Consider the following 24378-nt stretch of genomic DNA (forward strand, 5'->3'; position numbering starts at 1 on the left):
GGAGCACCCAGGCAACACGTGTACCAGGCAGCTCACTATAGCTTTCACAGTGGCCAAAGCCCCCAGTGTTGTGCAGTGACACATCTTCCTTCAGTAGGTTTTGAAGAGCCTCAGGTACATACCACTGTCACTGCTCATGGTCCTTTCCTGTAGAATACCCTGACCTCAGGAGACAAGCCACACTCCCAGCATAGCCGGCAGCTCCCTCTGCTGTTGTCGCTGTCACCCCAAAAGGAACTTCCTATAGCCGGCCCAGCTGGCAGGCATCAACTAGTTCCTGAGCCCACCTCCCGCCATGCCCTTCTCCTGCCCTTACTGTTTCCCTGTCAGATAGCAATGGCCAGTCACCGTCTGTGTGGAGGCTGGAATCCTGTTCTATGCCAGCTCTACCATATTGTGATTTGGTCCAGCCCCAGTGGGGCTCCTTAGGGCCAGGACTTAGCTAGCTTGCTGCATATCTGTTCCTTTATCCACTCAGGTAAGGCATTCACTGAGTAAGAGTAGGCTAGGAGCAGCAGTGAACCCGATGAGATGTACCTCTTTGTGGACCACTTGACCTAGTGTGACAAGTAAACAATGTCCTTAGGGAGCAATCCAAGGAAGGTTCTGAGAGCGAGTGGCAGGTCTCACCTTGCCGGCTTGTAATGGATGGTGTGTTTGTCCCTGTGGTCACCAGTGAGCCTGGTGGTACAGTGGGTGGACGTCACACGCCTGGAGAAGAATGCCACTTTACTCTTCCCCGAGAGCATCCGTGTGGACACACGGGACCAGGAGCTGTTCTTTTCCATGTTCCTAAACATCGGTGAGACCTTCAAGCTTATGGAACAGCTGGCCAACCTGGCCATGCGACAACTGCTGGACAGCGAAGGCTTTCTGGAGGACAAGGCCCTACCCAGGCCTATCCGGCCACATAAGAACATCTCAGCTCTAAAGCGGTATGCCACCCTCCTGAGGAGTGGGGAGGTCCCACAGCAGTGACAGTGGTCCTTTGGGGCCTGGTCCACAAACCCTGCCAAGTGTCTAGCACATGACCTCACAGGCCCACTACCTGGGAAGGAAACCAGCAAATAGAAGACCATGGCAGTGTTGCTTAGGGAGAGCCACACATAAGGAGCGAGTCTTCCCATCTCTTGGTGTCTTAACAGGATGCTCAGTGACAGAGAAGTCCCTGTGGTGGAGAGGAGAGCTAGAATATAAACCAATTTAGGCAGAATATGCTGAAATCCCAGGAGGCTGCATCTAAAAGACCTAGATAAATGAGTCCTGGAGTTGCTGGCTTTAGTGTCGTGGGTCTGAGCCCTCAGGCACAAAGCTAGCAAAAGAGATAAGCTAAGCCTAGGGCTGGGCCATCCTGCCTGTAGTTGTGGCTGGAGAATGGATCATGGTGGTCGGCATAGCAGTTAACTTGTGTTTGGGCCTCAAGTTTTAGCCTTACAGGACATCCATTCATTGGAGATTGCAGATGTTTCCTGGTCTCCTGAGCCAGGGTGAGCACTGCTGAACTTAACACTGGTATGTTTGGAGTCCAGTTATTCCATAGGCTGCAGCCCTTCACCAGGGTGCAGGCCCACGGTGCACCTTCTAAATCAGGATGTTGTGCAAGAATATCACTCTCTTGATGGGAGTGTGACCATGCAGAAAGATAAGAAGCAGTGCTTGGCAGGCAGTCTCCAAAGCTGTATGTCTGGGTATATGCTCAGGCTCTGGATAGGATGCCAGCAGCTCAAGGCAGATGAGAAGCTCTCTTGGGAGGTAGGAAGATATGTTTGTGTGATCATAGACCCAGAACAGGCACGATCAGGCCGCCACCCACAGCCATCAGACTGTATTTCTCTGCAGCAGGAACCAGCATACAGTTTGATTTAGCTCCACTGCTCCCTGCTGGGGCATCTTGTCTGGGTTTCAAGGTGGGGTTAGCTCTTCCCTGTGTGGGGAAGAACCTCAGGGCCCATGTCATGCTGGCCCTGAGCCAGGCAGGACACAAGCAACTCCAAGGACTGCCTGTCCTTCGGTACCAAGTGGCAGAGCCTCTGGGTGTCCTTTCAAAGCATCCAGCCTCAAGGGAACATTATGTTCTGTTCCTCCCTAGTGCTTAGTGTATAAGAACCATATCTTTTCTTGAGCTCCCGTTCCCAGGCATGAGTTACTCACTGGAAGACTCCAAGGATCTAGAGTCCAGTGTGGAAACTGAGAAAATTCTTGCCCTACCCTGAATTTCCACTTTGTTTCCTCAGAGACCTGGATGCCCGAGCCAAGAACGAGTGCTACAGGGCCACTTTCCGGCTGCCCAAAGATGAGAGGCTGGATGGCCACACAGGTTGCACCCTGTGGACGCCATTTAACAAGCTACACATCCCTGGCCAGATGTTCATCTCCAATAACTACATCTGCTTTGCCAGCAAGGAGGAAGATGCGTGCCGCCTCATCATACCTCTGAGGGAGGTGAGCGTCTCTGCTGTAGCTGCTCTCAGGGCAGAACTCTACAGCTGCTCAGGATGGAAGCTGGCCCATCCTCCACACCACAGCCAAGTGGCTGCAGGCCTTCTCATTCAGGATAGCTCCATGATTTGTCCTCTGGGCTCTTGGGTCTCATTCCCAGACATGTCCTTCATGCCTTTCCTTTGCTAAGTGACGGTCCAACACCCATTGCCCAGAAAGACCTGGAGTCATCCTTGATCTTCACTGCTTCCTGCTTTATTGCATCCTAGCCAGAGATGTCCTGACAGGGCTCCCTCCAGAGTCTCTCCCTTCCTCTCCACAGCTACCAGACAGGACACCACTGTCTCCAGGCCTCCTCAGGAAAGTCCCAACCATATCTAACCCCTTAGGGACATATGCTCCCGGTGCAGCCAGCAGAACTGAAGGTGGCAGCCAGAGTGTGGTACCTAGGATCCTCCAGCATCTTCTCCCTGTGCACAGGAACCCCCAGCTGCCTCTTGAGATCTCTTGAGACCATCAGTACACCATCGTCCACCTGAGGCTTCCACACATGGACCGTGCACATGGCCACACGTACAATCATTCACATATATGCATGCATACACACACATCACATATATGACACACAGACCTGTTCCTACACATACACATGCACCCACTATACACTCACTCACATATATACTCCACACATATAAATACCACATATCCACACATGTCCCACAGATGTGCAAACACCTATGCATGCAGATATACACATCCATATGTTTATTCATCACACATAAATGCACACACCCCACTTCCTGCCCTGCTCAGTCTGCTTCAGCTCCTGCAGACTCCTCCAGTTGGTCTCACGCACACCTCAGCGTGGCTTTTGTGCCCTCTGTCCTGTCTCTTGCCTAGCTCTTTACCTGGTAAGGCCAGGTCGCAGCTCAGTCACTGCCTCCCCAGAGACACCTTCAGTAACAAATAGTGACTTCCTCGCCTTCCTTGTTGCCAACTCTCGCCCCTCATGACCAGGCCTAGCCTGATGCCCATTGTTTGTCCTCTGCTGGAACTGGGCTGTACCCACTGTCACTTTTCCCACATTGTAGTCGGAGCCAAGCTTTAGGAGGAGCTGCCTCAAACAGTTCCCTAGAACAGGGACTTAGGGTGCCTTGTAGCTGAGGGGCTATTCACAGGGTTTAGAGGACACATGATGTGGATGGGTCATGTTTTGAAAGCCAACAGGAAGAGCAGCTGGGTTTACATTTCACATCATCTTCCCAGAGGCTGTGTGCAAGGCCACTGCACTCATTCATCCCTGCATGACACATGCAGCTGACGCATAGTGGCCGTGGCAGGGAATTCATCCAGCTGGGCCACTCAGTGCTTCACTGCCTTGTGCCCATGAGAGAACACGCCCAGCTCTATCTACACCCCAAGATGCAAACACCTCAAAGCATTCTTTTGCCCCCTTAGGTGACCATTGTCGAAAAAGCCGACAGCTCCAGCGTCCTGCCCAGCCCTCTGTCTATCAGCACCAAGAGTAAAATGACCTTCCTGTTTGCCAACCTGAAAGACCGTGACTTCCTGGTTCAGAGGATCTCTGACTTCCTCCAGAAAACGCCATCCAAGCAGACAGGCAGCAGTGCTGGGGGAGCAAAGGCCAGTGTTTCAGACCCAGCCCCAGAGGTGAGGAAGCCACTTAGGAACAGAAGGGTGTGGAGGGGTGGGGAATAGAAAACCAGATGAAGAGCCTCCAGCTGCAGCCATCTGCTACTACTGAACCTGACCCTGTGGCACATGCTGGAGGGTGACTCATGGCACCTAGTATACAGACCAGGGGTGCTACTGAGCATCCTGTAGAGCACAGAGCAGTCCTATGACAAAGAATTACTGAGCCACATATAGTGACATGTCTTTGTGATCCTAACACTTGATGGTCTGAGATAGGAGTGTTACGGGTTCAAGGCCAGCTCAGAGAATTGGTAAGAGACTGTCTAGAGCCAGGCGGTGGTGGCGCACGCCTTTAATCCCAGCACTTGGGAGGCAGAGGCAGGTGGATTTCTGAGTTCGAGGCCAGCCTGGACTACAGAGTGAGTTCCAGGACAGCCAGGGCTACACAGAGAAACCCTGTCTCAAAAAAAAAAAAAAAAAAAAAAAAAAAAAAAAAACCAAAAAAACAAACAAAAAAAAGGGCTAGGGATAGAGCATGCACACAGCTCTGGTTTCCGTTCTTGGCATCACTAAAAAGGAAGGGAGGGACATGATAGTGACGCTGCCCACCTTTACCAGGCCCAATGCCTCAGTGACAGGCCTAGAGTTAGCATCGGGCATTGTCTGTCCTAAGCACTGGTCACTGCTTCATCCAGCATGTTGCTTTATTTCTGTTGGATACAGCTGTCTGTCCAGGGACCATGAATAGAACAGCGGCCAGGTTAGACAAAACACATACTTTTATGTTCAGCATGGTAATGGGTTAGTGATCCCAGAGCCAGGAAGGCAGACACAGAGGAGCCCTACAAGTTCAAGGCTAGTTTGAAATATATAGCAGGTTCCAGAACAGCCATGACTACATAGGGAAACCCTGTTGCAAAAATGAAGGGGGCTGGAGAGATGCTCTATAGTTAAGCACTCTTCTGGAGAACCTGAGCCTGGTTCCCAGCACCCATCAGGTAGCTCACAACCATATGTTAACTCCAGCTCCAGGCACCCACAGTACATGTCTATACATTAAATAAAAATTAATTGAAAAAACAAACAAAAACAAGATCCCTTGAAATTCTATAAGAATTTGAGGGTATATTTTCTGTTTCTAAAGGAAACTCTCAGGGCTGGTGAGATGGCTCAGCAGGTAAAGAGCTTGCTGCTAAGCCTGGTGACCTGAGTTCAGTCCTTGGAGTGCACATGGTGGAAAGAGAGAACTGACTCCCACAGGTTGTCCTCTGACCTGCACACAAGTGCTATGGCTCCTGCACACACAGAAAGTGTGTGGGAGGGTGTGGACCCCACCTCTCACATGCTTACTGCAGCAGGGCATGAATACAAGAAGACCTGGGCAGCACCAGGAGGAAGAGTCAGTTGCTTGTGAAGAGTGCTAACTGGCTAATATAGGTGGCTTTGGTTTCAGCCAGCCAGAGAGGAAATGCAGACTGAGTCCCATCTGCAGCCTCGAACTTGGCCCCACTGACCCTTGGGCTGCTCTGTTAGGCACTTTCCCCTCTTGTTCTATTTTCTAGTCTCTCCCAACTCCTCAGGAGGCATCAGAGCCACCCACCAGCCCATCCTCTCCCCTCAACAGCCCTCCAAGTTTCAGAACACAGGAGATTCCTACTACTTCCCAGGGCCTGCTCAAAGTCTTCCAGAAGAGCTCACCCATGGAGGACCTTGGCGCCAAAGGGGTAAGCCCTGAGCACTCTCACTTTAGCTTGTGCCTGAGGTGAGACCTCAGAAGGAAGGCTGGAGCCACCTCTGGGCTGGGCCTTTGTGGCCAGCACCATCCCCCATGGCTTTGTCAGGGTGTACATGCCCTTTAATCTGCACTGGGCAGTGTCAGGTAGAACCAGAGCTTGGGGACAGACACTCTGCCTGGCCTGAGTTTGGGGTGCTTTTCATCAGGGGCCCTGGGCCTCTAATGGGAAGGGCCCTCTGCTGCTGAAAAGCTTGGGGGCCAGGATAAGTCCTCAGCTCCTCCTTTATAATCATGGCTCTGAACCCTGAGCTTACAGCCTCATTCCATGGATAATTTCCACAGCAGGCTACAGGCCCCAGCACCAAGACTCTCTTCAGCTCCCCACTCCATGTCCCCTCTCTCAGGCCAAGGAGAAGATGAAGGAGGAGTCCTGGAACATCCATTTCTTTGAGTACGGACGTGGCATGTGCATGTACCGAACAGCCAAAACTCGGGAGCTGGTCCTGAAAGGCATCCCCGAGAGCCTCCGAGGGGAGCTTTGGCTCCTCTTCTCTGGTGAGTGTGGCCCCATTGCCCCCAGCCTTGGATTGGCCAGCCCCAGCCCTCCCTCAAAGTTTTCTGTGTCTGATACAATGAGTGAGCATGTCCTGAACTTGCTCCGGGGCCTTGGGTTCTATCCCTAGTACCAAAAGGAAACTTGCCTCAGGTGAGTCAGTCCCTCTGGTCCCGGAGGCTAGCCTCCTGAAGTCAGCTAGGCAGAGGAGGAGCTGCCAGCTCTTTCAGACAACTGGGAGTAAGGACTACAGCTATACAAGGGCCCAGAGCAGTAGATGCTAGCACAGGTGTTATCAGAGGGTCCCCTCAAAGGCTGCATTCTCGGGATATACTCTGACAACATTCATACCTTTGGCCACTTGGATCATTTCAAGAGACAGGCCTTCTGAATTTCTCAGAGGAGTTACCATGGAAACTCGGCCTCACACCTTGTAACTGATTGCAAAGTTCTCTCCTCCATGGGCTATCTGTGTCTCCTGTCAGCCCTATCATTATTGCCCAAGTCCCAGGAGGAAGAAGAGAAAGACAGCTTCCACCTGTGTCTCCCCAGGGGCCTGGAATGAGATGGTGACCCATCCTGGCTACTACGCAGAGCTAGTAGAGAAATCCATGGGGAAGTACAGCTTGGCCACCGAGGAGATTGAGCGAGACCTCCATCGCTCCATGCCTGAGCACCCTGCTTTCCAGAACGAGCTTGGGATCGCAGCACTCCGGAGGGTGCTGACTGCCTACGCCTTCCGAAACCCTACTATTGGCTACTGCCAGGTAACGGAACTTAGCAGAGACCCTGAGGAAGTCATCCCCTACCGTAGCCTCCCAGGGGCAGGCTGGCAATCCGAGCCTGAGCCTCTGATGGCCATACATGTACATGGTCCTGTCTGTACCCTGGAGGAGGAAGCTAACCGCCTAAAAGATGTAACTTAACCACGTGCCTATAACCCTCACACTTGCCTCCCCTCGAGGCAAGAGGGTCACTGCAAGCTCAAGGTTTCCTGACCTTGTCTCAGAAACAAAGGCCTGGTGCCTACACTCTCAGCAGCTGGGAAATCCAGGCAGGAGGATCTGGTCGCCAAAGCTACACAGAAAGTTTTGAGGCCAGTCCGAGCGACATGAAACCTTGGTTTTTGCTTGCTTTCTTGCCAGCTTGTTTTTAAAGGGGGCTTGTAGAGGTGGCTTGAGGTTAGGAGAACCCAGGTTCAATTCCCAGCACCCACATCCAACAGCCTATAACAGCAGTTCCAGGACATTCGATGTCTTTGGGCTCCACAGGCCCTGTGTTTAAGGGCACACGCACACACGGATACCCACACATATAATCTTTAAAAAAGAATGAGAGAATGGTGACTGCTCCCCTCAGCCCCATGCCGTATAGTAAGTTGTCACCTGTGCATTCTTTGTCTGAGACTGGCAGAGTTTTCTTTCTCTGTATATATAGTAAAGCAGACATAATATAAAATTAACCATTTTATTTGTTCTTAACTGTGTGGCTCAGTGGCGTTAAGTGCATACACACTGATAGGTAGCCATCTCCCTGTCTGAAGACTCCTCCATCCCACTTTCTCACCTCCCCTATACTGTTCTGTCTGTCTCTGGATTTGATTGTTCTGATACCTCGTATAAGTGTAATCATACTGAATGAAAATGGGGACTGGGAGCTGGGCGATGGTGGTGCATGCCTTTAATCCCAGCACTTGGGAGGCAGAGGCAGGCAGATTTCTGAGTTCAAGGCCAGCCTGGTCTACAGAGTGAGTTCCAGGACAGCCAGAGCTATACAGAGAAACTCTGACTTGAAAAACCAAAAAAAAAGAAAGAGAGAGAGACAGACAGACAGACAGACAGACAGACACAGAGAGAGACAGAGACAGAGAGAGAGGCAGAGACAGAGAGAGAGAGAATGGGGACAGGGACTGTTCCTATATATGGAGGAGGGTGCTTACTGTAGACATGAGGAAGAGCACAGCCAGAGGCGTCTGGAAGGCCCAGCCTGAACTGGGCCAGCAGAACAAGCCTGGCCATGAGAGGAGAGAGCTGGGGAAGACTGAAAGAAGAAGGGAAGTGGGGAGCAGAGAGAGGAGCTGAGGATGGAGAGACACCAAGTAGCCAAATGGCTGAGGTGGGATCAGAAGATGGGGGAAGGGAAGGAAAGTGAAGGCCAGCCCCTGGGCTGGAGAGATTTAGTGTATAGGCAGGATATGAAGTACTGAGAAAAGCCATGGGTACTGAGTAAGATTTGCCCCAGGTTTCTTTGAGACCATTACTTATCCTTTTGCATCTGGCTTTTCGCCTACTCTCTCCAAGAGCCATCACATTGCAGCATGAATCAGAATTTTCCTCGCTTTTAAGGCTGGATGATATTCTGCTGTAGCTATGTTTGATTTCTCTCTCTCCGTCTCTCGATGGACACCTGGGTTACTTATACCACTGGACTGTTGCACCGAAGGCTGCAGTGAAGCTCAGTGTACGAATGCCTGTCCAGTCTCTGCCATCAGGCCCCTGGCTGTGAACCCAGAGGTCAGATAGCTGGATGAGGTCCGTGTGCATCTTCCAAGGCACTACCTCACTCCCACAGCAGCTGCTTTTTTTTTTTTTTTTTTGACTGATGCCTTGTCATCAGTTGGTCACGAGGGTCCAGTTCCTCTTTAACACTTGCTGGTTTTATACACACGGGTGTGGTAGAGTGTCTCACTAAGATTTTGATTTACGTTTCTGGTGGCTTTTGTCTTCGAATCTAGTGGACTTTTCCTAGCCACGTCAAATGGTTTTCTGTTGACCTTAGCTTGTATCTGGATTTCAAGGAAACTGGTTTCCTAAAACTTAGTTGTTGTAAGACAGTGTTCTGCATGACGCTACCAATACATAGAAGCCAGCAGATTGGCCTGAACTCATTTTAAAATTACTTGTCCCCTTCTATGCTTCTTTTTGTTATCAGCTAATGTTGTGTATACCCTCCTTCCCCCGCCCCCAGCAGGGCCCTGGCTACACACCCACACATCAGCTTGACCCAGCCCACTAAGTGGAAGTGTTGGCTGATGTCTCTGTTTTCGTAATGCCTTCTGACCCACTTTGACCGAGCTGGCTGGTTGTCTCTGTCTCACTGATTTCTTGCAAATTGGCTTATTGGCAGATTTCCCAGGGTTGGTCAGGGGCTGTTTCTTGCTGCTGGGCGCTGGACCTTTCTGAAGGGGCAGACCGTTTTGCTCTGTGGGCAGCAGAGTGAGCCAGGCACACTGAGACACACTGTACTGTCTCTTCCTGGCAGGCCATGAACATCGTGACTTCTGTGCTCCTGCTGTACGGCAGTGAGGAGGAGGCCTTCTGGCTTCTGGTGGCCCTGTGCGAGCGGATGCTGCCTGACTACTACAACACCAGGGTAGTGGGTGAGTGTCCCAAGGGATCCCAGGAGCTCAGGAGCTCCACATGGGTGTGGCTGATCTTCCCCTGGCCTCTCCACCCTAAAGCAGTTCCCACTGAGACTTCCTTGCACCTCACAGCCATCATGCAGGCTCCCACCTTACAGACTAGAAGCTAAAAATGGATCATGGCAGAAATGAGAGAAGCAAACACAGACTCCCAGCCCTCTGCCTCCAGGGTCCAGCTCCCACCTAGACTTTGTGAGGGTTCCCAGGACGACCGCACTGAGAGTCAGAGGACATCACACATTCAAGTGGGTTTTAAAAGTCTACCTAGAAGCCGGGCAGTGGTGGCACATGCCTTTAATCCCAGCACTTGGGAGGCAGATGCAGGTGGATTTCTGAGTTCGAGGCCAGCCTGGTCTACAGAGTGAGTTCCAGGACAGCCAGGGCTATACAGAGAAACCCTGTCTCGAAAAAAAAAAAAAAAAAGGTCCACCTAGAGCCCAAATCTCTATCCATCTTTCCTAACTCTCTTTGCTTTAGACATTTCAAGTATCTGAACGAGAGCATGCAGTCTACCCTCTCTCCAGCTTCTACACTCAGGCACTCGCATCCAGTAAAACCCATGTGGTTAAAAGGAAACAACTTACGGATCTGTCTTAGCATATCTGTGTTTAGCTCTCACTCCTGGGGTCCTTTAGCTTTGTATATGTTCAGAGCCTTGGGAGAGGGGAAGAAAGCCACTCCTTACTTCTGTTGTTTCCCAAAAGTCAGTAAAAGGGTCAGATCTGACCAGAGTCCTGTGGGGTATGGAAGAGACTAGAGCAGAGACCATAGGTTCCATGGATTCAGCCAAGCACTGAATAGAAATGCACAGAAGAAACTCCATGTGTAGGGAACACACCCAGATTTGTCCCCTTGTTCTTCTGCAGACAGCATATAACAGCTGTATAGCTTCTCGTAACATTACACCATAGTAGGTATTATGAGTTATCCAGAAGTAACTTACAGTATACAACAGTGTGTGCCTAGGTTCCGAGAAACTACTGTGTATCCCTTGCCTTTATCCTCATGGATGCCAAGGGACCACCGTATATTGAGCAAGTATTCCTTTTCACACAGTGGTGTGGAAACTGTAGAAAGAATGATTATAAGCCGGGCGGTGGTGGCGCACACCTTTAATCCCAGCACTTGAGAGGTAGAGGCAGGCAGATTTCTGAGTTTGAGGCCAGCCTGGTCTACAAAGTGAGTTCCAGGACAGCCAGAGCTATACAGAGAAACCCTGTCTCGAAAAACCAAAAAAAAAAAAAAAAAAAAAAAAAAAAAAAAAAAAAAAAAAAAAAAAAAAAAAAAAAAAAAGAATGATTACAAAGTAATTTGTTTTTTTCTGTTTTCTGCATATGCACACCTCTCGGGTCCTCACTGCAGAGATGGCAGGGTTGAGGCTAGGCAGGAACCACATAGTGTCCCTGTACCCCAGGCCCTGGGATTCACTAGGGTGTCTGCCCAGGCCCTGGAGTGGTGCTCATATTTGGTCTCTTGTCCCTCCTCAGGGGCCCTCGTAGACCAAGGCATCTTTGAAGAGCTCACGAGAGACGTCCTGCCCCGGCTCTCAGAGAAGATGCAAGAGCTGGGGGTGATCTCCAGCATCTCACTGTCCTGGTTCCTGACCCTCTTCCTCAGCGTCATGCCCTTTGAGAGTGCTGTGGTCATTGTCGACTGCTTTTTCTACGAGGGCATCAAGGTGATCTTGCAGGTGGCCCTGGCTGTGCTGGACGCCAACATGGAACAGCTGCTGGACTGCAGTGACGAGGGCGAGGCCATGACCGTGCTGGGCAGGTGACCATGCTGGCAGCTGCCTCTGCTTCCTCGCCTCCCCAGCCCTCAGTCAACATCCTATGCTATGCCCCAAGTACCAGACTAGGTCAAGAGATGAGCCAGGAGCAGGGGACAACTGTCCTGGTGGGATCCAAGATGCTGCTAAAGGATGAGAGCTGGGAGCAAACAGAAGAAGCTAGTGGGCCTGAGTGTACTGGGCTGCAGGCTACCACTCAGCTGTAGTCATGGGGAATTGACCCAGAGCAGCCATCCAGTGGTGACACTCATGATGTCAGAAGACAGTGGCATAGCAAGGCCTCCAACCTCTAGCCAAGGCGGGGAAGTGCTTGTTTCACAAAGCTGTCCTGGTCATCTCCTCCAAGCTCAGCAGCACTACTCAGTGCCCATCCCCCCATAAAGCAGACCCAGACCGGGCTTGTGGGATGGCTAAATGAACCTGTCACCAAGCTCACACTTACCGTGGCCTCCTCAGGCATTCCTCCCACCCAGTTTCTCGCTGCACCCCTGCTGTCTCAATGCACAGCAAACCCTTTCTGGGCCAGGGCCTGTTTCAGGTGATCAGGTGGTCTCTGCTCTAGTCTCTTCCATACCCCACAGGACTCTGGTCAGATCTGACCCTGCCACCTCCCCTGGGCATGGGGAAATCCCCCCTCTCATGGTTTTCCTCTGCATAAAGGAGCTTCCCAAGTCCCCAGCCTGGCTTTCAGCTCACTCCCTACCTCACCCTGACACTCTGAATTCCTTATAGCCCAACCTGAAACACTGCACTTGCCTGTTGAGCCAGCCCAGAGCTGGTGGGACCCTGCAAAATTGGCAAGGTTGTGTCTACCTCCTAGCTAATATGACTCTTGAACCTCTGATGTTAAAGACCCTTAGTTGTGACCATGGTTATGCCTGGGTTTCATGTGTATGTCCTACAGTGGGGAGATTGAGTGTCTCTTCATCTGACCTGGGATGCCCCCTGGAATGGATTGGAACCAAAAAGCCTCCTCTGCCTTGAGTGTTAGGCTCATCCTGGAGAGCCTACGAGGATGGGAAGGCCTGGTTGGCCCAAACTAGCCAGCCAAAGCAAGACCATGTCCCTGGAAAAACTGTTCACTGCATGGTTCTTGGCCAGACCCTGGTGACCCAGCAGAGAGAAAGCACATTGTCCCTAAACTAGGTAGGCTCTGGAATCCACAAGCCCCTAGAAGACAGCCTGACATCCTCAGAGTTAGTACTCAGGTATTGGTGGGCAGCAAGACCTTTTCTCTGCTATTACCCTCATGGGAACTCCCAGCCTAATAGGGGCTCCAGTGGACACACCACTACCTTCCTGTAGGACTCCCAAGCCTGAACTCTGGCCCAGCCCTTGGCTGTTGCTGGTGGATCCTATACTGATATCCTTTGATCTTTACAGGTACCTGGACAATGTGGTCAACAAGCAGAGCATTTCTCCACCCATCCCACACCTCCACGCTCTGCTGACCAGTGGAGATGACCCTCCTGCAGAAGTGGACATCTTTGACCTCCTGAGAGTATCCTATGAGGTCAGCTCTCTGCAGAGTTAGCCTGGCCAGTCTGTTCCCCAGGGCCTGTGGTTTTGGATGAACACAGGGACTTTACCTTCTGCCTTTGGTCTTACTGATTCTCCTTTGGCCTATAGAAGTTCAGCAGCCTGAGGGCTGACGACATTGAACAGATGCGGTTTAAACAGAGGCTGAAGGTGATCCAGTCCTTGGAAGATTCGGCCAAGAGAAGCGTGGTATGGTCACTGGTGAAGGCTACCTCTGGCAGTAAGGAGCCTCAGGGCTAGCCTTAGTAGATGGCTTTTCCCAGTACCCTCTCCAGCCCCATCCTTCCCTGAGCAGAGTGCAGGGTCTAATTTGTATTCTATCCTTGCACTCCCTTGGTACCTGTGTTATGACCAAGATACTGTATGGAACCCCATAGCATAGTGTGGGGAGATAGGGAGTGGCCTTGGTCACTTAGTGAAATTTTTTTTTTCACCTTGTACATCTAAGCCATAGGTCTTCTGGACTAAGTCCTCCTGACCTGGTTTTGGTGTAAACTTCACTTCTGCCCTGGACACTGCCACTCTGGCTAGCTTGTACTGTATGCCCCTGCCTGAAGCTCTGGTCTTCTGTCCTGGACACTGCCACTCTGGCTAACCTGTACTATATGCCCTGCCTGAAGTCCTGGTCTTTGGTTGTTCAGAGAATGGACATTTTGCCATCCCATGCACTGTTTAAACCTGTACTTGGTCTCTGCCCTTGGCCTGCATATTCTCAACCCTCCCTTCAGGGTTATAAGACACTCAGGGCATTTTGCTCACAAGGGAAAGATATGACCGGCTCTGGCTAACTGAAGTTAAAAAGACCTGGCTGGCAAATTATAGGATCCCTTCCAGGTAGCTGGAGCAAAGAGGCCATCCATCATCCCATGTCCCTCAATGGGTCCTTCAGGAGAGAAAGAGCTCCCACCCCAGGAAGAGGTCCAGGGAGGGGGAACTAACTGGCTGGTAGTGGTGAAGCGCAAGCACAGAGGTCACCCTCTCCTAAGTGGACCCATCCTCATGTGCTTGGCCACTGACACAGCAAAGGACAGACCACACCCTTGCTATCCTTTGCCACTGTTGACATGAGAACTCTCCCAGCACAAGCACTTGGCTGGGCTTTGGGGCCCTCCACTACCAACATTTCATCTTTCCTTTTAGGTCCGAGCCATACCAGGGGACATCGGCTTCTCCATGGAAGAGCTGGAGGATCTTTACATGGTGTTTAAGGTGACAGTGAGCACAGGAGCTGGTGGAGTGCCCCACCTCGTCTGTTGAGTCTGTCCTGAGCAGCAGCTCCTAGCCAGGAAACCCTTTGTCCCCAGTTGCAGTTCCTGTGAACCATGTGTGGCAGAATTTAATCTCTCTTGGCAATTAGTGAACAGAGTGTGCACATGGGCACTTCAGGTGTCAGTCCTGGAGCCATTGCTTGTAGAGACGGGGTCCCTCATTGCCAAGAGCTTACCAAGTAAGCTAGGCTGACTGGTCTGTGAGCCCCAGACTCCTGCCTCTGCCTGTGATTCTAAGGGCACACTACCACCCTTTGTTGTTTTTGTTGTTTTATATTTCGAAATAGGGTTTCTCTGTGTAGCTTTGACTATCCTGGAACTCACTCTGTAGACAGACTGGCCTCTAACTCACAGGGATCTGCCTGCCTCTGCCTCCCAAGTGCTGGGATTAAAGGCAACACTGCTTGGTGCAGCTTTTTTTTTTTTTTTTTTTTTTTTTTTTTTTTTTTTTAGATCTCATGGTTACATGTACTTATTTATTGTGTGTATGCATGTGCCATGGTGCATGTATAGAGATCAGAGAACAACTTGTGAGTGTAGGTTCTCTCCTTTTACTGTGTGTTCCAGGGATCAAACTCCTGACATTCCATTTGGCCGCAAGCACCTTTATTCCCACAGCTCTGTTGCCCCACATACCTAGGTTTTTCATATTGGTTCTGGGAACCAAAGTTAGATTCTCATGCTTGTATGACAAGCAGTTTACTGACTGAACTCTAATAGAGCACTCCTAAATAGCAGGAAAAACAAAAAACAAAAACAACAACAACAATAAAAATGCAACCCAACTCACACAGAAGAGGGAACACACCTACTCATTTAACTGAAAAGTTACACAGCTCAGGCATGGCTGAGTCAAGGTACTGAAACTGGCTGTGGCGCTCCTCCATCCCTGTCAACTGGGCTGCTTTTCCTGTAGGGCTGTCCTGAGCAGCTCCTGGGTCAGACTCTCAGGGACCCCAGTGGAAATAGAATTTTTTTTCTAAGTAGTTTCAGCAAAAGGCACAAATCAGGCATTGGAATGAATCACCCTAGGTGCTGTAGCTAAGGGGCGGTTTGGGCTGCAACAAACCAGTGGTGGTGGATGACCTACATACAGCCTTTTAACCCCGGGCTCAAGGATGAGTCTGCACACAGATCTCAGGTGAATCAAAAGGAGGGGAAGGGGATGGGGGGCGGGCAAAGACAAAAGTTCACACTCCCTCTGTCTGACTCGGTTTGGTTTGGATTTTGGGTTTGGTGGTGTGGGGTTGGTTATTTGACTGATCAAGCAAGTGAGTAGTCAGGTATTTTGTTCTTTGTGGTTTTGAGCTGGGTTTTCTCTGCCTTGCCCAGGCTTGCTTCACACTGAACTCTGGAGGTCCAGTGATCCTCCTGCCTCAGTAACTTGAGTACTGAGACTGTGGGTCCACATTGCCAGCTCCCTCGGTCCTTTTCAGCTACCTTGGGTTCAGTTGCCAAGGTGGCCACACTATCAGATCAGTCAAGTCCATGAGGCCTTGCTCAGCTCCTCTGCTGTGCACTAGAGTGAGGGATCCCATGAAAGCTGAGGTACCTGGCGAGAGCTCACTACCCTAAGAATGTGGACAGATGAGGAAAGGCACCCTGGTAATCCTGAGAGCCAGGGCCCCAAAGGCCATCTCACCAGACGGTGTCCCCTGCAGGCCAAGCATCTGGCAAGCCAGTACTGGGGTGGTAACCGCTCAGCAGCCATCCACCGAGACCCCAGCCTGCCCTACCTGGAGCAGTACCGGATCGATGCCAGCCAGTTTCGGGAGCTCTTTGCCAGCCTGACGCCTTGGGCCTGTGGCTCTCACACGCCTGTGTTGGCAGGCCGCATGTTCCGCCTCCTGGATCAAAACAAGGACTCACTGATCAACTTCAAGGAGTTTGTGACAGGGATGAGTGAGTGTCTCACCCATCTTTCAAGCACCAACCAGTGCAGCTGTCCCTCCTGAGGCCAGCAGAGGGCAGCCTTTAGCCCTCGCCTATGACAAACCAGCAGTTTCTTCTACTGACCCTCTCCTTTGGGGCTCTGGCCCCAAAGAAGGCTAAGCTTTGCCATAGGGTTTTAGGGAAGCAGGAGGCCCAGAGCTCATTGATCTTTCCTAGAGACCTGGTTGGGGAAGAACCAAGCCTTCCCAGAGTGTGGAGTCTCCATTAGCACCCACAGGAAGGGTATGGGGACATGGCCTGCAGTGTCCCTGGAGCCTTCTTGCCAAGCATGTTTCTCTCCCTTGCCTTGTCCCACAGGTGGGATGTACCATGGAGACCTCACAGAGAAGCTCAAATCGCTCTACAAGCTGCACCTGCCCCCAGGTGAGTGCTTTCAGGCTTCTTGCTGTGGGCCTCTCTGGGCCCCTAAGCTGTCCGGAGCTGGAGATGTACCACTGAACTGCCAACATACCACTGGCTGGTTGTGGCCAAGAGAGCAAGTTAAGTGGAAGGGAGGCTCCAGGGCCCAGTGTGGGTGAGGGTCCACCCTGGTGTTCTGAGCACAGGCCCAGGATGGGGAAAGGGCATGAGAGAAGATTCCAGTTGAGTCTCTCAGCCCATCCAGCAGGGCAACATGACCCAGAATCCACATCAGGGCAGGTGGCTATGAGGGAGTGCCAGTGAAACACTGGGCCCTAAACTCCCTGTTCTTTAAGTAATTGTTAACCAAATGTTCCTGTTTTTTCTCAAGGCCACCTGCAGGTTGTGTCACAAGTTCTCAGGGGCCTCCTGCTTCCTTCCTCTCAGTAATGGAGCTGTTAGGATGGGAAGTTTCCTGTGGGCAGCTGGTGTGAGCCAACCAGAGAAGAGAGGCTCAGTGAAGCTGGCCAGTACATGGCTCCAGCATCCTTCATGTGTGGCCAGAGTTCAGGACATGCCCTAAAAAGGGGCTTTCCCTCAGCAGGAACCAGATCCAGAAAGATGACAGTGATAGCCCAGGGCACCATGCTTCCTCTGCTGGGACCACACTAGGTTCCCAGTTCTCTTGTCTGGGGCTTCCCCCTGAGTAATTCGAACACAGCATCTGCCTTCAGAATTGGCCCAGACTGAGTTTGGGGTTGTAAGGCTGTGACCACCACTCACCTTGCACCCCTCTGTGTCTGTGTGCAGTAGTGCCCAGTTCACTAATCAGAGCTCCCCAATGATGGTTCTGCTGGCACAGCTGAAGCAAGGCTAGCTTGCAGCTGGTGAGAGCCAAAAGGCCTGGGCTGCATCAGAGAACTGGGTCTGTGCCCTCCACCTAAGCTCCTCAGCCTACTTCAGCCAGGTACTGGACTGCTTGGGTCCGGCCACTTGTCTGTGCCTTGCCAGGTTATGCCTTCCCTGCTCCCCAAGCCCTACCACATCCCCTCCATATGGCAGGGATGGTAAGGTCACATGGTCACACAGCCTTGGGGATCTGAAACCTCAGGTTGCAGTCAGCCATTACAGCAAATGTAGAGCGTGGGGACAGGCTGGGATATATTGAGATGGTACAGTTGCCACAGTATAAAGTAAAGTGAGTCAAGTGTGTGTAACCCATAAGCATGTAAAATGTTCCAAAGGGATCCACTGAGCCAAGTCATCATGTGTGGGAGGATAGCTAAGTTCACCAGGCCCCTGGGTTTATGGACTATTTTCTTACCCAGCACATCATGTACTGCATTTCCCAAAACAGTTATCAGGGACTTAGCTCAGGTTATCAGGTACAGAGCAAGTGCTTAACATATGGGATAACCTGGGATTCAATCCCCGGCACACATATTGTCAAAATCAAGGTAGCAAGTCAAACACATTTGTAATCCCACACTCAGGAGGCTGAGGCAGCAGGGTGGAGTGTTAGAGGCCTGCCTGTACTACAGAATGAGGTCTTGCCTCACAAACGAGTATGACACCAACTCTACTAAAGTTGTCAAGAGTTACAATGAAAGGTGTTCAGCCTGCTGGGACATGATTGGGTGAGGATGGCCTTTTCTTCTTTGACTAGAAATCAAAGTTTCCCCCTGTCCTCACTTGTTGCTTCTCTTGGAACACAGCTCTGATCCCAGAGGAAGCGGAGTCAGCCCTGGAGGCCGCCCATTATTTCACAGAGGATAGCTCCTCAGAAGGTGAGCCACTACTGAGACACTCAGCACAGCCAGCCATGGGTCTGCAGCTCTCAATCTTTCCGTGGGGCCTATGTAGGAAGCCCGCAGTCCCACTGTAGGCTTGGGGAGCATGCCACCCTGGGGTGCTCCCTGGGAGGGCCCCACAACACTTCCTGGGCCAGGTTGGCCCCTGTAGACATTCTCAACTGTTGTTTCTCTTGCATCTCTGTCTCCCTGGACGTGGGCTTCTCCCTCTGCCCTCTACACATCCTCTGCTGTCCCTTCCAGCATCTCCTCTGGCCTCAGATCTGGATCTTTTCCTGCCCTGGGAGACTCAAGGTCAGTCCCTAGAGGGCCTCTGGGCGTCATCTTCCTCTACTCAGAAGCCTGGATGCTTTTATGCCCCAGGGACTCTTTGAAACTTCATCCTGTGGGGATAAATCCCTGAGAACAACCAGGGCCCAAGCTGCTTCTGGTGGGGGCAGTCTGCTGTAGATGGTTAATGGGGAGGATGCAAGCATGGAACACTAGACATTTGGAGCGAGCCCAGGGCATCACCTCTGCACCCATATGCAGAATGCTCATGTTTGTAGGAAAGGAATGCAGGATGCAGTCATTGTGTGAGAAAAGTACAGGATGCAGTCATTGTGTGAGAAAGGTACAGGATAGAAGAGTGGAGGGAGTGGTAGATGCTCCCCTTGGAAAACATCTTTAAGCCTCACAGGATTTCTTCATCACAGAAAATACGCATGCAGAGTGCCTGTTGGGACTCAGCCTTGCTGCATGTAATGCTCATTGGGGATGTCTGACACAGTGAAGGCCATTCTGGGCCCTGGAATTTGGCAATTGAGCTGGTCATGTATAATACATAACAGCTGGGAGTGTAGCTCAGTGTTTGAGCACTTGGTTTGCATGAGAGATCCTGGGTTCTGTCATGTGGTGCTGGGGATAGAACCTGGAGTATAGTGACGCATGCCCCTAATCCCAGGACTCTAAATAGAGGCCAAGGAGGCAGGAGAACCTTGAGCTCCAGGCCAGCCTAGCTATGTGGTGATTTAAAAAAAAAAAAAAAAAAGAGGGTTCTGTGGGTAACAGCACATGCTGACAACCCTTGGGCCAAAATTTGATTTCCAGAGTCCACATGGTAGAAGGAGAGAACAAATTCGCACAGATTATCTTCTGACCTCCACACACTTCGTGGCGTGTGCACCCATATACACATGCACACAGTAAATTTTAAGCCAGTGTGTAAAAGCTCACACCTTTAGTCTGAGCATTAAGGAAGCAGAAGCAGGTGGACCTTGTGAGTTGAAGGCCAGCCTAGTCTACAAAGAGTTCCAGGCCAGCCAGGGCTACACACTGAAATACTGTCTCAAAGAACAAATCAATAACAACAACAACAACAAAATTTATTTAATTAATTTTAAGAATAAAGCCTAGGCTGGGTGGTGATGGTGCATGCCTTTAATCCCAGCACTTGGGAGGCAGAGGCAGGCGGATTTCTGAATTCAGGGCCAGCCTGGTCTACAGAGTGAGTTCCAGGACAGCCAGGGCTACACAGGGAAACCCTGTCTCGAAAAACAAAACAAAACAAACAACAACAACAAAAAAAGTAGCTTGTAGCTTGATAGTAGAACTCATGTCTATGTTAGATATAGCCCTAGGTTCTGTCCCAAGTAATACAAAACAAAAATAAACAACCACCTCAAAAAACAAGTCATTTTCCCAGGTGGGTGATACACATCAGAAAGTGACACTGAAGGAACAATAAACAGTGTGCCAAGTCACCACTGTCCTGTAGACAGTGTTGAAGACCGACTTGAACATGACCTTAATTTCAAGAATTAAGTTAGAGAGGCTGGAACGGTGGCTCAGTGGTTCAGAGTACTGGCTCTTCTTTAAGAGGATAGGCACATGGCCATTCACGTCATCAGTAACTCCCGTTCCAGCAGGTCTGATGCCCACTTCTGGCTCTGTGGGCACCAGGTATGCACCAGGCATACCTGCAGTCAAAACACCCATACCCATAAAGTAAATTTTTTTAATGTTTAAAAAAAGAATACAAATTATGCCAAGAGTAGTAACGTGCCCTGTTACCATAGCGCTTGGGAGGCAGAGGCAAGCAGATCTCTGTAACTTTGAGAACAGCTTGGTCTATGTGACAGGTTCACTGAGTTTAGTAAAATGAATGTAAAAAAGGAAAGAAAATACAAGTTAAAGAAGCCACTGCACTTTCCACTACACTCAAACTCTGGGCAAACCAGGATGCCCTAAGCTTGTCTTACCGACTCCTGGGAAAGGCCTTGGGGTACACAAACCTGTCCTTGGGCCCACAGAGCCCTGAGGCAACAGGGTTCTTGTTCCACACTAAGAACCTGAGCTGTCTTTCATTTCTACTGGCACAGTCCAGGAGGACTGTCTAGAGCTGGGATTTGCCTTATGTCATCTCTTGAGGTCCCCCAGCAGCAGCACTGCGTCAGAGAACCATTGGCTTTTGGAGAACTTCAAGTTCATGTTCACACATGCACAGCACAGTGTGCCAACTTCAGCAAATGTAGCACTTTATGAAATAATGGGCTACAGGGTCAGTGAGACAACTCAGCACAAAGGGCACTTACTGCCAGTCAGTCCCTAGGACCATGATAGGAAGAAAGACCCAGTTTCCACAGTTGTCCTCTGACCTCTGTGTATGCACTGCGCCATGTGTACTCACACAAACAACTCATTAGTTAATGTAAAGAGCAAACAAAAATTAGTAGGCTGAACACAGAGTCCTCTACAAAAACTCTCCCAGCTGGTGTGACAGTCTCAGAGAAAGGAATCAGTCCCTTGAGTTTGACCTTTCTTTGCAGTGGGATTCATTAGTTGTCATGTTAGTCCCACAATGCATGCCACCATTCAGTGGGAAGCAGCATGTGAGTCTTGTTTTCTTTTGAAAAATGAGAAAGTACCCCTTGGTGTGTGGTGCTGGGGATGGAGCCGGGCCTGCAGCTTGCTTACCATGGACTTTACCACTGAGCTGAGTCCCTAGCAACTGACTTTCCTTAACTGTAACCAAGTGAAGACATGACCAGCTCTCCCTTGCCCTGGTGTCACAGGGCTGGCCAAGCAGCAGGGCAGCATGGAGCTCTGTAGGGCGGCTTTGCAGAGACACGGGTGCGACCTGTACAGACTCACGGTTCGTAGTCAAAAGATTGTTTTCTGCTTTTTTCTGGTGTGTGGAAGCACTACTCCAGGAGCAGCAGGAAGGAAGTGGAAATGAGGACACCCAAGAACGAAGAGGTACAATACATTTCCATTGGTGACCCCTTGCTTGTTACATTACCTCCCCAGTCACTGGAATGGCACATGTGTGCTCGGTCCAACAGGGGTTATGCCTCAGTGCATAGCCTGGATACCATGAGGCCCGAGGCTGCTGCCCTCATAGTGTGCCACCAGCACTCCATACTCATAGCAGCCTCTCTCCAGTCTTGGAGAAGACAGGTTTGGGCTCTTCATCAACTTAGGTCTGGCCTACATCCACTAACATAGGAGAAAACCATGGGAATTTGGGGATGTTCCTAACCACTCCCTAAATGCCAGATAATTTTGTAGTAGTATCCAAGTATGCTCAGTTCGGAGAGCAGCACACCTTGCCCTTGGCCACAGCCTGCTTTTTCTCATTTGACAGATGGAGATTAATCTCTCTTTCTCTCAACACAGAGGAGAAGGGGACCAGCCCTCCTGACTACCGACACTACCTTCGAATGTGGGCTAAGGAGAAAGAGGCTCAGAAGGAAACCATTAAGGATCTCCCCAAGATGAACCAGGTAGACTCAGTCAGAATCTACAGCACATGTTTCTAGAGAATTCTGCCCATGTCTAGGTTTAGACAGCTCATAGTACTTATACTCTGATCGTTTCCTCTCTCCAGAGCCTCTTAGTCCCGAATGGCCATTAGTGAGGATTCCAGAAAGATGAAAAGAGATAGTGTTTCCATGGTAACTACCTGCTTAGGTTGAATCAGTATCCATAAAGCACAGGGGAAGGTTAATCTCCAATAGCCAGAGACACTCACCTTTGAGAAGAGTACACTGACAGCACTCCAGTTCCTCCTGGGCCCAAAGCAGTCATGATGTTCTCACAAACACCCAGCCAACTCTCAGACTGGGCCTCACCCAAGCTGTGCCCAGAGAAGGCCCTGGATTCAAAGCTCTTCAAATAAGAATGGACCCATGGGGGCTGGAGAGATGGCTCAGTGGTTAAGAGCACTGACTGCTCTTCTAGAGGTTCTGAGTTCAATTCACAGCAATCACATGGTGGCTCACAACCATCTATAATGGGATCTGATGCCCTCTTCTGGTGTGCCTGAAGACAGTGACAAAGTACTCAAATATATAAAATAAATAAATCTTTAAAAAAAAAAAAAAGAATGGACCCATGGAACGGGATTTTATCTTGGACTCCCTCTAACCTACACCCAGCTGAGCCAGCATGCACGTACCTTGACATCACCCTCTGGAGCTCCATGGAAACAGGCAAAGTTACTTCTGTTACTGTTATAAAAAGATGGGCCAGGGGAGATGGGTAAGGGTGAAGGTGCTTGCTACACAAGCCAGGTGACCTGAGCATGACCCTGGAACCCATGTGTCGTAGTCAGGGTTTCATTGCTGTGAAGAGACGCCATGACAGAGGCAACACTCATAAAAGAAAGCATTTACTAGGAGTTGACTTATAGTTTCAGAAGTTCAGTCTAATGTCATCATAGTGGGAATCATGGGAGCATCCAGGCAGACATAGTGCTGGAGGAGCCAAGAGTTTTACATCTTGGTCCAGAAAATGCAGAAGGAGACTCTGAAATTTCCCACTGGACAGAGCTTGAGCATAAGACCAACCCCTCAGTGACACATTTCCCCAGACAAGGCCACACCTCCTAATAGTGCCACTTCCTGTAGGCCAAGCATTCATACGCTCGGGTCTGCACATACTTTTAATCCCAGTACTCAGGAGACAGAGGCAAGAGGATCTTAGTGAGTTCTAAGACAGCCTAGTCTACATAGTGAGTGTTAAGACAGCTAGGGATATGTGAGAGACCCTGTCTCAAAAACTAAAACTAAATAAGACAAAAAATGACTGTAGTTTCTCACATCCATAATCCCAGTACTTCCATGGCAAATCCCAGTACTTCTAGAAGTTTATGGGCTAACTAGTCAAAAAAGCAAGAGACTACCCCAAAAACAAATTGCTAAGACAAGGATATTCCCAAAAGTTTTAATTTATCCTTTGACCTCCACATGTGTATGTGTGCTTTGTGCTTTGTTCTCTCTCTCTCTTTCTGTCTGTCTGTCTGTCTGTCTGCCTGTCTGTCTCTCTCTGTCTGTCTGTCTGTCTCTCTCTCTCTCTCTCTCTCTCTCTTTCTCTCTCTCTCTGTCAGTTATGCACACATAAACCCACTGTCTCTTCCTGCTCCTCTCTCTTACAAAAAGCTAAAAGGTACAGGGTGTGATGGCACCCATCTTTATTCCCAACACCTGGGAGGCAGAGGCAGGTGGATTTCTGTAGGTTCAGACACCAGCCTGGTCCACATATGGAGTTCCAGGCCAGCCAGACATACATAATCATTAGATCCTGTTTCCAAAAATAGATAGATATGTATGTAGGTTGATAGGTAGCTAGGTAGATAGATAGATAGATAGATAGATAGATAGATAGATAGATAGGTAGAGTGAGCAACCTGGAAGAAAAACTTTCAAAGGATTATGTGACAAAGGCTTTATAGGCCCCTTCCCAAACCTCAGTTTCCTAGCCTGGAAATGATAGGGCATGAGTTTGTGGCATCAAAATTTCAACACCACTTAGAGTGGCCTGTATCTTCCATTGGCTATAGGAGAGTGTATCCACCCACCTATAACCACCTCTGGTTTTTTTTTTCCTTGCTTTC

The 24378-nt window shown here is 50.2% G+C and overlaps 1 protein-coding gene across 2 annotated transcripts in view; it reads left to right on the top strand.

Moving 5' to 3' along the window:
• The window catches only part of Tbc1d9b (TBC1 domain family member 9B), a 40723-nt gene that overhangs the window by 14255 nt on the left and 2090 nt on the right, over nt 1-24378 (top strand). Inside the window, exons 5-21 of one of the 2 annotated variants that reach the window (XM_031351008.1) lie at nt 677-935; nt 2235-2442; nt 3898-4110; nt 5658-5819; nt 6235-6385; nt 6936-7150; nt 9645-9762; nt 11292-11577; nt 12977-13106; nt 13223-13321; nt 14273-14341; nt 16062-16302; nt 16651-16716; nt 18408-18479; nt 18747-18797; nt 21684-21740; nt 22161-22267. In XM_031351008.1, the coding sequence (XP_031206868.1) occupies nt 677-935; nt 2235-2442; nt 3898-4110; nt 5658-5819; nt 6235-6385; nt 6936-7150; nt 9645-9762; nt 11292-11577; nt 12977-13106; nt 13223-13321; nt 14273-14341; nt 16062-16302; nt 16651-16716; nt 18408-18479; nt 18747-18797; nt 21684-21740; nt 22161-22267 (2504 nt within the window). The remainder of the gene's footprint in view (nt 1-676; nt 936-2234; nt 2443-3897; nt 4111-5657; nt 5820-6234; nt 6386-6935; nt 7151-9644; nt 9763-11291; nt 11578-12976; nt 13107-13222; nt 13322-14272; nt 14342-16061; nt 16303-16650; nt 16717-18407; nt 18480-18746; nt 18798-21683; nt 21741-22160; nt 22268-24378) is intronic. The other variant, XM_031351009.1, reaches the window with a different exon arrangement.

Source organism: Mastomys coucha, unplaced genomic scaffold (genome assembly GCF_008632895.1).
Source record: "Mastomys coucha isolate ucsf_1 unplaced genomic scaffold, UCSF_Mcou_1 pScaffold5, whole genome shotgun sequence".
Taxonomy (NCBI): Eukaryota; Metazoa; Chordata; class Mammalia; order Rodentia; family Muridae; genus Mastomys; species Mastomys coucha.